At 32.0% G+C, this 11,882-nt stretch overlaps 2 protein-coding genes across 2 annotated transcripts; one reads left to right on the top strand and one right to left on the bottom strand.

Annotated features, from left to right (window-relative positions):
- The first annotated feature begins 572 nt into the window (after positions 1 to 572).
- LOC129297805 (uncharacterized) lies at positions 573 to 1,499 on the top strand. The gene is made up of 2 exons (XM_054936154.1): positions 573 to 1,019; positions 1,103 to 1,499. Exons 1-2 carry the CDS (start codon positions 902 to 904, stop codon positions 1,345 to 1,347), a joined length of 363 nt encoding a protein of 120 aa, XP_054792129.1. The 5' UTR covers positions 573 to 901; the 3' UTR covers positions 1,348 to 1,499.
- A 6,087-nt stretch (positions 1,500 to 7,586) lies between these two features.
- LOC129297807 (shikimate O-hydroxycinnamoyltransferase-like) lies at positions 7,587 to 11,230 on the bottom strand. The gene is made up of 2 exons (XM_054936155.1): positions 10,674 to 11,230; positions 7,587 to 8,503 (listed from the first exon to the last, which is right to left on the bottom strand). Exons 1-2 carry the CDS (start codon positions 11,163 to 11,165, stop codon positions 7,601 to 7,603), a joined length of 1,395 nt encoding a protein of 464 aa, XP_054792130.1. The 5' UTR covers positions 11,166 to 11,230; the 3' UTR covers positions 7,587 to 7,600.
- Positions 11,231 to 11,882: the final 652 nt, after the last annotated feature.

Raw genomic sequence — 11,882 nt, 5'->3', positions numbered from 1 at the left:
CACATTATTACAGACCATTTGCTTGAAAAAAAACTAAAACAAAACTGATCAATATTATTCTTCTAACTTTAAAAAGTAATCTCTTGGCATATATAATTTCTTATCTCAAATTTTTCAGAACCCTAGATAGAAACCACAGATTTAATCAAGTCAAGTCAGTCTCTCACCTCTGACAACCTTTCCTTTTGAAGTTCATTTCTGAGCGTAATATATAAATTTTCAAGAACCCCAGACACAGTAAGGAATAAATGGAGAATGACATAAAAATCTTAAAAAAATTAATTAATTTAATTTAAATTTTAAAATTTAAATTTTAAGAATTTATAAATTAAATTTTTAATTTTATAATTTTTTTGTGATAAATTTATAACTTATATTTTAAATTTTAATAAAAATATAAATTAATTTATTATTCAATCATATTAAAATTTAATAAATAAGTTATAAATTTATCATAATATTATAAAATTAAAAATCAAACTTAAAATTTTGAATTAACTGATTTTTGAACCTCTATGTCTTCCTCCTAAGAATAAAGTCATGTCACTGCGGCACTGCCATTGTCCCCTCGGCGAATTATTTCCTGAAATGTGTTTGTGGGTTCCCATACATTGCCGAGAAGAGTATAATATTCTCCCATAGTTGAGATATTCTACTTCCATGTGTATGAATTAGGTTTGATTGACAAGCACATTAGTGCTCAGATTGTCAGTCCAAAGAACCCATTTTCCTCCCGAGAATCCTGCAACTTTCTCTTTGTAAGAGGAATGAAATCCTAGCTTCTTGATAACCTTATGAGCCTTATCGCCTGAAATTCGAGGTTTCGTTCAAAGTAAAACCAAGTACCCATTTGTGCACAGACAAGAGACAACAATCCTCCATTTCCTCAGACGACCCAAGGATGGTGTCAACAATTCTTGTTCTGTTTCTCTTCATCTCATACGCTCAAGCCATTTCAACCTCAGAAAGCAGAGCTTTAAACCATAGCAGTATGCAGAAGGAGCAGGAACATTTTCTGGGTAAGACTTGTTACAGCTTTAATTTTCAAGCCTTTTATGTTTTGCTTGCTGAATCTGTTGATGGTTTCACTGTTCAATCTCAGAGAGATTATCGTATGGAAGCATGAAGGACATGGAGGTATTATCTGATAATGTAAGAAAAGCACATGGAAGTGGAGGAAGAGGATCGCCTTCTGGTTCTGGTAGTGCAAATATTAATCGTCATCCTCATCCTAATCGTAACTCTGCAACTTCGCCCTTATCACAGGTGTCTTGTTTTTGGGACTCAAGTTTAAGTCTTTCCGCAGCAACCTTCGCTTTGATGATCTTCGTTTTTCTCTTCAACTAACTCTCTGGTGTGTTCTGAATTAAGAAACCTTGCTGTCATAAAGTGATTTTGTATTGTTTCTTGATCCTTCATGAGCGTCTTTGTTTCCAGAATTTCTATATGTATTGCAATCTTTCAATATGAATATCATGCTCTCTTGGTGAAGCACAAAACAGAGCTAGAACCATTCTGATTCTAAAATATAGCTGCTGTTTTCTGTAATTTAATACGCATTTTCGTGGAACAGAAGAAAATCTCGTCAAAAGTGAGTTGACGCAGTTATAGAAAATAAAATGAAACCACAGAACATAGCAGCAAAAAAAAAAAAAAAAAGAGTTAATACGTTGTATAATATAGGAAACTTGTATATTTGAAGTATCTCAGATAAATATCAAGCAGTCTAGTTAGATTGGAAAGGGAAAATAACTTGAAAAAATTTAAAAAGTGAAGAGTGTGTATAGATTATCAAACTCTGTTTAATCATTCATATATCTGAAATTCATCAAGTGTCCAAGGAAAACGAAGAAGAAGAACTAAATGCCATATAACAATTACCAGAACATTTATATAGCTAGGCTGGAGAGCAATGACCACAGACAAGTTACTATTATTATTAGTTATGCTACCGTTAAATAGTATCAAAATAAAAATAATTTTTAAGATTTGTAATATAGAAGTAATAGAACAATATATGGGTCGGTTTTCCAATAGTCAAGGATTTATTCTATTAAATTAGAATTTTTGGCAACTAAAACAAAAGTTAATTTAAAACATTAAGCAGGAGGGTTTTGAAACTGAAATTTAAAATATCTAATTAACAAAAATAGGACAAATAAAAGAGATACTTAATGATTAACTGAAATTTAATATGAGAAATACAATTAACTACAAGTTCTTCCCTTAGATTGCAATTGTTCTTGTCTAAAATTACAGTTTGATTCCTTTGATTGAGATTTTGAAAGAAAATTTGAACTTAAATTCTTGAATATAATATTGATTTAAGGTTTATGCCATTATCTAATTCAAAGTTCAATGATTTCTCAATCAAACTTTAAACTAAAGCAATAATTAATCCTAGAATTTTTCACAAATAGAGAAAATTAATCAATTTCCTCCTCTAATTCCCTCTCAAACCTCTAATTAATCAACTAGAAGCTTATGGCATTTCAATATCCAAGAAATATAATGTAACATATGAGAAAATTTAGCATAATTAATTAGTTTAATGAGTGTGATTAGTGAATAGATGAAGTGTGGGGTTAGAGGGGTCTAATCAGTGTGTTTAGCTTTGATTTCAGTCCAAGAAGTGGGTCTAGATTGAAGTCAAGCTATTCGGATAAGGAGAGAAGAAGAAAAAGTGAAGAAAAGCCTTTTGTGTCACATGCTGCGATGTGTGGACGATCCGCTGCAGTGTACAAAGGCAAAATTAATGTGATTAGAGCTCTTTATACCACACGCTACAGTGGGAGACTATGTGTACCACGGTGCATGGCCAAAAATTTGATATAATCTATTCATGTCTGTGTGTAAAATTAGAAGAGGAGGAAAGGAAAAAACATAGAGCACAAAATTTCTCTATTAGGACATGCATATTAGGACCCTTGAGGGTAGTTAAAGACTTCTCAACACCTAAGGTAAGTATAATGAGCTTCCTTTCTTCCTTCTACTTCCATTTTTATGAAGATTTGAGTTATGGTTTGACTTAGGAGGGTGATTTTCGATCCATATAAGTTATGAGTTTGAACCCATTAGTTAAAAGGGATATAATGAGAGTTGCTTAGGGTATCTAAATGCAATATTAATGGTTTTATTAGTAGTTAGTAGTTGGGAGCCATTAATATGCAAAATTAGCAATTAATGAGGTAGTTGGGAGTGTTTGTGGATGATTAATGATAATTTAATGATTCATTAGTGATTTTGTGGGTTAATGAAACCTAATGAACCCATTGGGAATGAGTGAGTGTGATTTTATGATTTTGATAGGGAGGAATGTGTGGAGTTTGGTGTTGATAAATCCTTAAAAGTAAGACAATAATGATGTTCTTGTAATATGATTGTAGTGTAATTCAATTGGCACCATTCAAGTTTGGAAGAAGTTTTGGAAGTGGTTATTGAGAGGGGTAAACCTTTGACTTATTAAAGGTTTGAGATAATCAAGAAAAACTTAGTTTATATAGTTGAATATTAATTGCTTATTTGTTGAAATGATTGATTTAAAACATAATTGATGTTTTAAACTCTTGAATCAAATTGGTATGTTTGATGATGTGTTATGGTTAGAAATGATATGTATGTTTATTTGCATGTGATTAATGATGATGATTGTGAATATATGTGTATATACTAATTGGTATGTGGAGTATAGTGGAGAAAAAAGTGTTTTATATGCTTGATGTGATAAGAGGAATGTATCCATGACATTAATTGTCACAAGTGCATAGTATGTGTCAAATATGCATGGCATGATTATTGGCAAGAGTTCGCCTAGGGAGAGGAGTAGTTGATTAAACCCATGTGATATTGGTAGTGATTGTTGGAATCAAAAACTTATCATAGCACTGACCATTAGAATCGAGAGGTAGTCCTTGTTTCATAGTTGATTCAGGACTGTCCCACTTATTCTACTAGAGACTCGAACCTAATTAGTTTACACCGGTTCATAAGAAGGCTAGATTAGGGGTACGACACCCTATGGTTGTTAGTATTTGGGGAAACCGAATTACACAAGTGAGTGAGTTGACCCTGACCCGGTAGCTCCTCATAAGTGAAAGGCTAGATTAGTTCGTGAATAACGTAGATACATAATAGCCACTAGTTTCATGTCGGAGGTAACATGAGGGTATAAGGCTAGCATTTAATCATGCATTTAAACCTGGCCATATGGTTGTTAGTATTGTGATTAGTGTGGTTTAAGGGTGCATAATTGGTATTATTGTGACCCCATGATGTGCATTGTCATTTAATATGGATAAATGTATTTTAGACTCGGTCACATGGTTGTATTATTGTGAATCGTGGCTATGTTCATCACATGTGTTGTGTTTGTGTGTTTCTGCCTATTTATATTTGTTTTCAATTGATATGCAACTGTAGAGATTATGTGAAACTTGATTACTTAATGGTTGTATTCACCCCTCAATTCTCAATATTTTTAAGGCCTAGGTCATCGGATCCAGACTAGGGAAAACATGTTGAGGCATAGGATATAGAGTAATCCTTTTTAATATGCCTCATTTTGTTGTTTTATGTGTATTAATGTTGATTAAATTGCCAACTAAAAATCGCATGATTATTTTTGTACTTCTTGCATTATTATAGCATATAACTTGTGTATTTTTTACCTTGAGTTAGTGAGTTTTAATTGTAAATCCTTATATAGGGCCAAAATACTTGTGCAAGTAGGAAAATATGTATTTGGATTGTTTTGGAATTAAAATGATTGTTTTACGAGATATGGGATTGAGTGGTAAATTTATGATTTATATGTTTTTTATTGAGTGTGGTGTGTTGCATAAATCTCCTAGAGTTCATTGAGGGTGGTTAAGTGGCCGGTGTAGGCTTTTGACACTTGTATGTAAGTTTGGACACCCTTGTGGTGAGTTTTTGTGAAAAGTGGTGTAAATAGGTTTGAAAGTCTAACTTTTTATAGAAAATAAATTTAAATATGAAACTAGTGTCATTAGTTAGAGTTAGGAGAAAGCTCCATGTAAACACCAAAATTACCTCAATTGAATGTCGGATAAAGATTTGGGACATGTCAAAAATTCATTTCCAATGCTATTATATGACAATAGCTGTTTGCTATTATATTTTGTGTAATGCACCATGGTGTATGACACCTCATGTCGTGATGTATGGCACAGAAGCAAGCGACGCCATGACATGTGTCTCATTTCTGCACAAATTACATATTTGAGTTTTAAAACAAATGTTTTGGGCTCCATTTAATTTTTAAGCTTTTGCAATACTTTGAAAACCATGTTATGAGCTTAATGAAGGTATTTGGGAGAATTCTTAATGTTAAAATTTTGAGATTCTATTGTAAATGTTTTGACAATTGTTTATTCCATCAAAATTTTGGAAAACTTTTTTCTCATTTGTGAATATAAGAAAACTTGGTAATCATTGTCGGGTGTAGGCTCTTATTACCTTGATTTTGATAATTTCGATGCTTAAGCGAGCAGATTTCACACACACACCCCCACCCCCCCTTCCCAAATCTGACAAATATAAATTTAAATCTGAAAAATATAAATTTTGCAACACCAACACACACCCAAATCTGAAAAATATAAATTTTGCAACACCAACAGCAATAAAAAGAGGAATTGATGAAACTTTCATATCTAAAAATTCCATTAAAGCATACTTCAAATCTGAACAGCAAAATCCCTCAAATAATATAATATATTATGTCCAAAGCTGAACATGCATGGAGCAAAGAAAAATTACAACAAAAGAGTGCAAAAAGAGAGGGAAATAAGACAGGAATTTCAACCCAAAAGTCTCCATTATGACTATAAGACTCCCGTTACAAACCTAGGATTAGAATACTGTAGCTAATATGCAAATAAACTATAGAGCCCTATGGCTCTAAAAATTGAACAAAAGCTGGCGACCATGAGGGTAGAAGAAACTATCGAAAGTGAAGAGAAGAAAAGGAAGAAGCAACTTGAGTTGCGCGTGTTCAGCCTCTACTCATTCTCTCCTGATTCCTGAATACTTTCGCTTTTTTTTTTTTTTTTTTTTTTCAATTTGTGTTTCTATTCCTTCCTTTTCATTGAATAATCCGTGTGTCCCATATGACTTCAAGCCCAATAAATCTCCATTAATGATATTTAATTTAGCTTCAAAAAAAACTGCACAAAATAAGATAATACTTAATAGCCACATGTGCGAAAAATATTAAGTGAAAAATTTAATTCTAATTTTCAAGATTTAATCCATCAATTCCCACAAAATATAAAGTGATCAATAAAATAAAATATATTTTAATTAATTTCAATTAGTCACAATTCATCAATAAAAAAAATATAGTGAAGAGAAAAATATATATATATAAAGTCTGATTTATTAGAACTCTACATTTTTGAATCATTAAATTAGATTTCATAGCTTTTGAAAATATAGATTAATTTGTATCATTAAAAGTCAATCTAAACAGTTCAAATTTGTAATGTAGATGCAGCGGAGAGAAACCAAGTCCAAATATGAACAACGGTCCCTCATAAACAATCACACCAAGTCCCATAAACATAGGCCTTCTCCACCTAAATTAGCATCATTTATTGGCGACTTAACCCAACTTGTTATCTCTGGACACTTAAAAGTAGGGAAAATAAGCCGTAAGGAGTTAAGGACTAAGAAGCTAAATACTGGAGCATAGATCCCAAATTCAGAAATAAAGTCAGCAAGGGACCATGGTCTCCAAAATATGGATTATTGAAGATTCATGAATGACTTCAATAGATCAGTGCATAAAAAAGGAAAGGTGTTTTGTTATTTGCACGAAAGAAATTAGGATAATTATTACTGACAAAATTTGTCAAACATTGCAATAAAAAAAAATTCAAGATATATTAAATACTATATGTTTGATATTAATTATAAAATCACTTATTCAAAAGTTAAAAATTATGGCTAGAATGTTCTTCTAAAAAACAATGCTTTTTTTGTAATCATTAAGTTATTGAAATTTATGATACAGATAGTTTTTATTTTGATATAATTTGATATTATTGACATAAAGATTTTGTGACATTGAGCATCATTACTGCGTTAATATATTTATTTACTATTATTATCAATTGAAAGAATTAAATAGTAAATCCAGTCAGCAAGTAATAAAACTTCTTCGATTGAACATAGCTTTAGATCCTAAGGATGCATTAAATCATTCAACACTCACAGGGAAGATGAAATTCTTACCAATTTAACGATAGTTTATATTGAAAAGAAAATTGCTAAAAAATTTATCATAGACATGATAATTAATAATTTTTATGCCACGAAAAAAAAATTGATAAGCAAAATTTAAAAAAATAAAATTATATATATTTATTTTTGTTATATATTTGTAGAATATTTATATTATTGAAATGGTATATATATATATATATATTGATTTAACCTTCCTTCGATTATTATATATATTTTGTCATCTCGACCTCCCTAATAAAAATTTCTAGCTTATCCTTGTTCATAAGTGCTATCAATTACATTATGTATATGGTTCATTAAGTATCTAAGTCGGGGAAAAAGATGAAGAAAAGAATTAAATATCGTATAACAATTCCTGAAACACTTTCATATGGTCAGGCTGAAGAGCAATGGCCACAGACAAGCTGCCATCATTTGATGGGCTTGGTATTATAAATGACAATCCCTCATACGCAATCCCACCAGGTCCCATGAAAATAGGCCTTCCCCATCCAAAATCAGCATCATGTACTGGCAATCTAACCCAACTTGTGATCCCAAGATTGGGACACTTAAATGTATGAGCCCCACGAACAAGCTCTTTCAGATCAGGTTGAAGCTCAAGGTAGTCCAAAGCTGACTTCAAATACTCATCATCCATTCTCACCAAAGAATTATGAATCTTGCTTGCAGCATACCAAGTAGGATTTGACATGAGTTCACCTGCCATAGCCATTGGTGTGGCTGTGAATATCACATTTCCAAAGTAACCTTCTGGCAAGGCTGGCTTCAATCTAGACCTTCCATCAGTGGCAATGTACAATTTGGTTTCTTGATCATAGGGTAAGGCACGTGCCTTGCATGTGCTTTTCCAAACATGTCCAGCCAACATCTCGTAGGAGCTATAGTTGACTGTGTTTCCATTTTCCTTGGACTTAGATTTCAAAAGGTTCAGTTGGTCACGAGTCATTTTGAATATGGATACTACTGATGAACCTGGGCCTGGTTTTGTTGGTGGTGGCGAGGAGGAGGAAGTGATCATGGCCGGAGGCGGTTTGTATTCGACGTGATCAAAAACTGGCCGAGGAGGGTCACGAGCTCGGAGAAGGCTCCGGTCGATGAAGGGAGGGATAGTGAGATCAAGGCCACGAGCTATATCAGACCATGCATTTATGAAGTGGAGACCAGAACATCCATCTGCTACATGATGTTGCATACCAACTCCAAGTGATACTCCTCCACATTTGAAATATGTTACCTTGGGAAAAAACAAAGTTTTAAGACTCTAGTTTGTATTACAAACATGAATCTAGAAGTTTGATCCCGTATTGCTCCCTATTCCTTAAGAATTGAATCCATGTTGAAATACGCTGAATACTTGTCACATTTTGGACGTAAGGATTGCATGCCGATTTTAACTATGCATGTGTAATTTGAAGAATTTAGGAAAAGTTTCATTATTTTATAACATAATTAAAAGTTAAGACGATCTATAAATAATTAAATATTATTATATCATCAAGAAATTCCAGATGATATAAATATTTTTTTCTTTAATATTTAATTTCCATCAGATTTAATAATTTGAAATAGTTGTTGGAAATTATAATTTCATTTGAGTGCTTAATATTTAATTTTTTTTAAAACAATACTTAATAAATAATAACATAATGGATGTGTTCTGGCTGGATTAAAATTTTCGACACTTGTCTAAATAAGCAGGTTGCATATAATTCAACCCTTTTCACCACGTGCTAGATCAATCCATACGAACAATAAGATACTCCGCCATGACAGTTCTCTAATGTAATTGAATTTTCAAATTGACCTAATGAAGTGCAGTAGTAGAGTAATCAATTAGGATCAACCCTATTAGGCTGACCTTTTTAAGCTTGAAAAAATTTCAAACTGAGCCTTTTCTTTAAGCTACAAAATGGTAAATTGGGTTGGCCCTTTTAAGCCCTCATATATATATATATATATATATTTTAAAAAAAAAATTAATATAAAAATAAACATTTCAAAAATAAATGTTATGTGTAATAATTGATGAGGTTCCACAAGGAGCAGGATTAAATTATATTTATGTTGGTTATAATAAAAATTATCAAGATTTAGTTGATGATGCAAGTAAAGTTTAATTATTATCGGTGTCAATTTTGTGATGTTATTACTTTTGATTAAACTTAAATTTATTATTCTGTGTATTGTCTTAAATTTATTATGTTAGACTTAATGTTATGTGCAATAACTTTTTTTATAATTTTAAATATGTTTTTTTAAAATTTTAAGTTGAAAAATAAATAAATATATATATATATATAGGTCGAGGACTTGAGGGCCGGCCTTTCAGCCCTAAGGTCTAGGGTCAGATCAGTCAAAATGGAACCCTAAAGTGAAGTTGGGCTCTATAGAGCTAGCCCGTTTAAACCCTAACTCTTCAAGGATCAGCCCTAATTGATAATTCTATATAAAAGTATAATCTCTCTTTAGGACATTGATTAGCTGAAATAAATTATTTATTAATAATCAAGAAATTGATGACTATATTGTCAAAAGAGAATCGTTGCAAGAAAACAAAAAACAAAAAACAAAACAGAATTATATGTCAATTTTTAGTTTTGGAAGAACCTAACAGGCTAACAAAAAGGGGCCAAAGACAAAATGTTAAAGTTAAGAAAGATTTGTAGATTAATCATAATTTTAACGAAAACACAATATTATCCATACTGTGTTTTTTTAATAATCAATTGTCACATAAGCGCCTTTCAAAAAATATAATAATGGAAAAAGTACCTTATCAGCTTTGTCCAATAGCTAGAACCTATGTCCCATAAGCTATAATCACATGCATATAATTAAACTGAGCTTATTTATTGGCAAACCTAACACATTTCACGTTGGCCTTAATAAATCATTGTCCAAAATGGTCCACCATGTTTCATTGCTCTTTTATTCCATTTAAAAGTAGTTTTTAATATATTTTATTGATATTAAAAAAATCTTAAATTATATTAATTCTATTTAAATATTTAATAAGTTTTTAATTTTATCCTTATCAACAATACATAATTTAAAAATAAAATATTTTAATATTTAATAACCTTATCAACAATTTAATATAAATAAAAGAATATAATTATTGGGGGTTGGATTTAATAAAAAAGCTAGTTTCTTACGACATAATGAATTAATATTAAAATTTTCGTTATTATGAGAACTGAACAAGACTGCCTGCAGGATAAAGGTAATATGAGTAATTAAAAAAAAGAAGAAGAAGACAAAGATAGACACAAATAATACTCTCTTCTTCATGGAAACACAGGACCAGAGGAGCATACTATTCAAGACGCATAGTTCTAGAAGATGAAATAAAATATAAAAAATAATGAAAAAAACAGAGTGAGCTGGCAACAGAATTAACGTACCTGCAACACTAACAGCGGATAAGTTTCGATTCCACGGGCATAATCCACGGCGGGAATGAATTGCCGGAGTTCAAGCGTGGGAGCGAAGTCACCAAAATCGTCAATGACTTTTCCCGTTTCGGCCTCCAGGAAGAGGACGCCTTCGCCGTTGCAGTCAATCTCAATACGGCCGTCATCGTCCCGGCGGAGCCGCCCAGCCATTGGATAGAAAGGCACCAGAGCCTTGCTCAGAGCCTCCTTCAGAACCTTGCCGTCGAAGAAACCGGACCCGCCGATCGTCGACGGCCTGTAGAAGTACACGCTCGGCGTGTGGAAATTCGGCACCACCAAGTCGACGTTGGAATTCCACAGCGCCCTCCAAGGCGTCTCCGCCGCCGGCCTCACCATTGTTGAGTTCTTCACCTTTATCGCCATCTTCCGATCCTTCTCTACCTCCGGACGCGACTCCAATCGATCTAAAGAATAATGGAAACAGAAAAACTCATCACTCATTCATGAAGACTGAAGCTTTTTGATGTGAGGGAGTGTATGGAGGGGAGGGAGAGTTTATAAGGGTAAACATGGAGAGGAACGTAGAGGTGCTGCACTAAATGACCAACACGAAAAAGTCGATAATGCAACTGGCCACGGCCCACGCATCAACTGTCTGATGCAGCTTTTTATTTCTCTATTTTTTATATGTACATATAAAAGGAAAGACATAATATATAGTTACTGATTCTTATAGTTTTAACAGATCGACAACAATATTTTTAGTCAATGCATTTTACTTAAGTTTTCGTATAGGTCCCAATGCTTTTGTTTTGGCGTTTCAAGTTTTTATACTTTTTTTCATATACAATTTTGATTCTTATATTTTTAAAAAAATATTAATATAGCACAAACGATAATAATAATACTTATATGGCAATTAATACCATTAATTTTATACTTATATGTTAAACTGAAACTAACATAATTTTTTTAATGAGCAAAAATTTAAAAAAAAAAGCCCACCTCAGATAAAATAAAAGGGCTAACCTCGAGTCTTCAAATTTTTGCTTCTTAAAAAATCTATACCAGTATTTTTATTTCATGTTGGCTTTTTTAATTTTTTTTAATTAAAAAATTCATGTTAGCATCGTTTTTTCATATTATGTAGGCTGTTTTTTTTTAAAAAAATTCTTATTAAGAAATCCACGTTAGTATCTTTATTTCATTTGATATAGG

The sequence above is a fragment of the Prosopis cineraria genome, unplaced genomic scaffold (assembly GCF_029017545.1).
Source record: "Prosopis cineraria cultivar Desert tree isolate PC_DT_omini unplaced genomic scaffold, ASM2901754v1 PC615, whole genome shotgun sequence".
Classification (NCBI taxonomy): Eukaryota; Viridiplantae; Streptophyta; class Magnoliopsida; order Fabales; family Fabaceae; genus Prosopis; species Prosopis cineraria.
This window is presented reverse-complemented; position numbering and strand designations above follow the sequence as displayed.

Excerpts from the sequence above, each read along its gene's own strand:
- LOC129297805 (XM_054936154.1), top strand. The coding sequence starts at position 902 with ATGGTGTCAACAATTCTTGTTCTGTTTCTCTTCATCTCATACGCTCAA. Across the intron at positions 1,020-1,102 it reads GGAGCAGGAACATTTTCTGG|AGAGATTATCGTATGGAAGC; the intron begins GTAAGACTTGTT and ends GTTCAATCTCAG.
- LOC129297807 (XM_054936155.1), bottom strand. The coding sequence starts at position 11,165 with ATGAGTGATGAGTTTTTCTGTTTCCATTATTCTTTAGATCGATTGGAG. Across the intron at positions 8,504-10,673 it reads ATCCGCTGTTAGTGTTGCAG|GTAACATATTTCAAATGTGG; the intron begins GTACGTTAATTC and ends TTTTTTCCCAAG.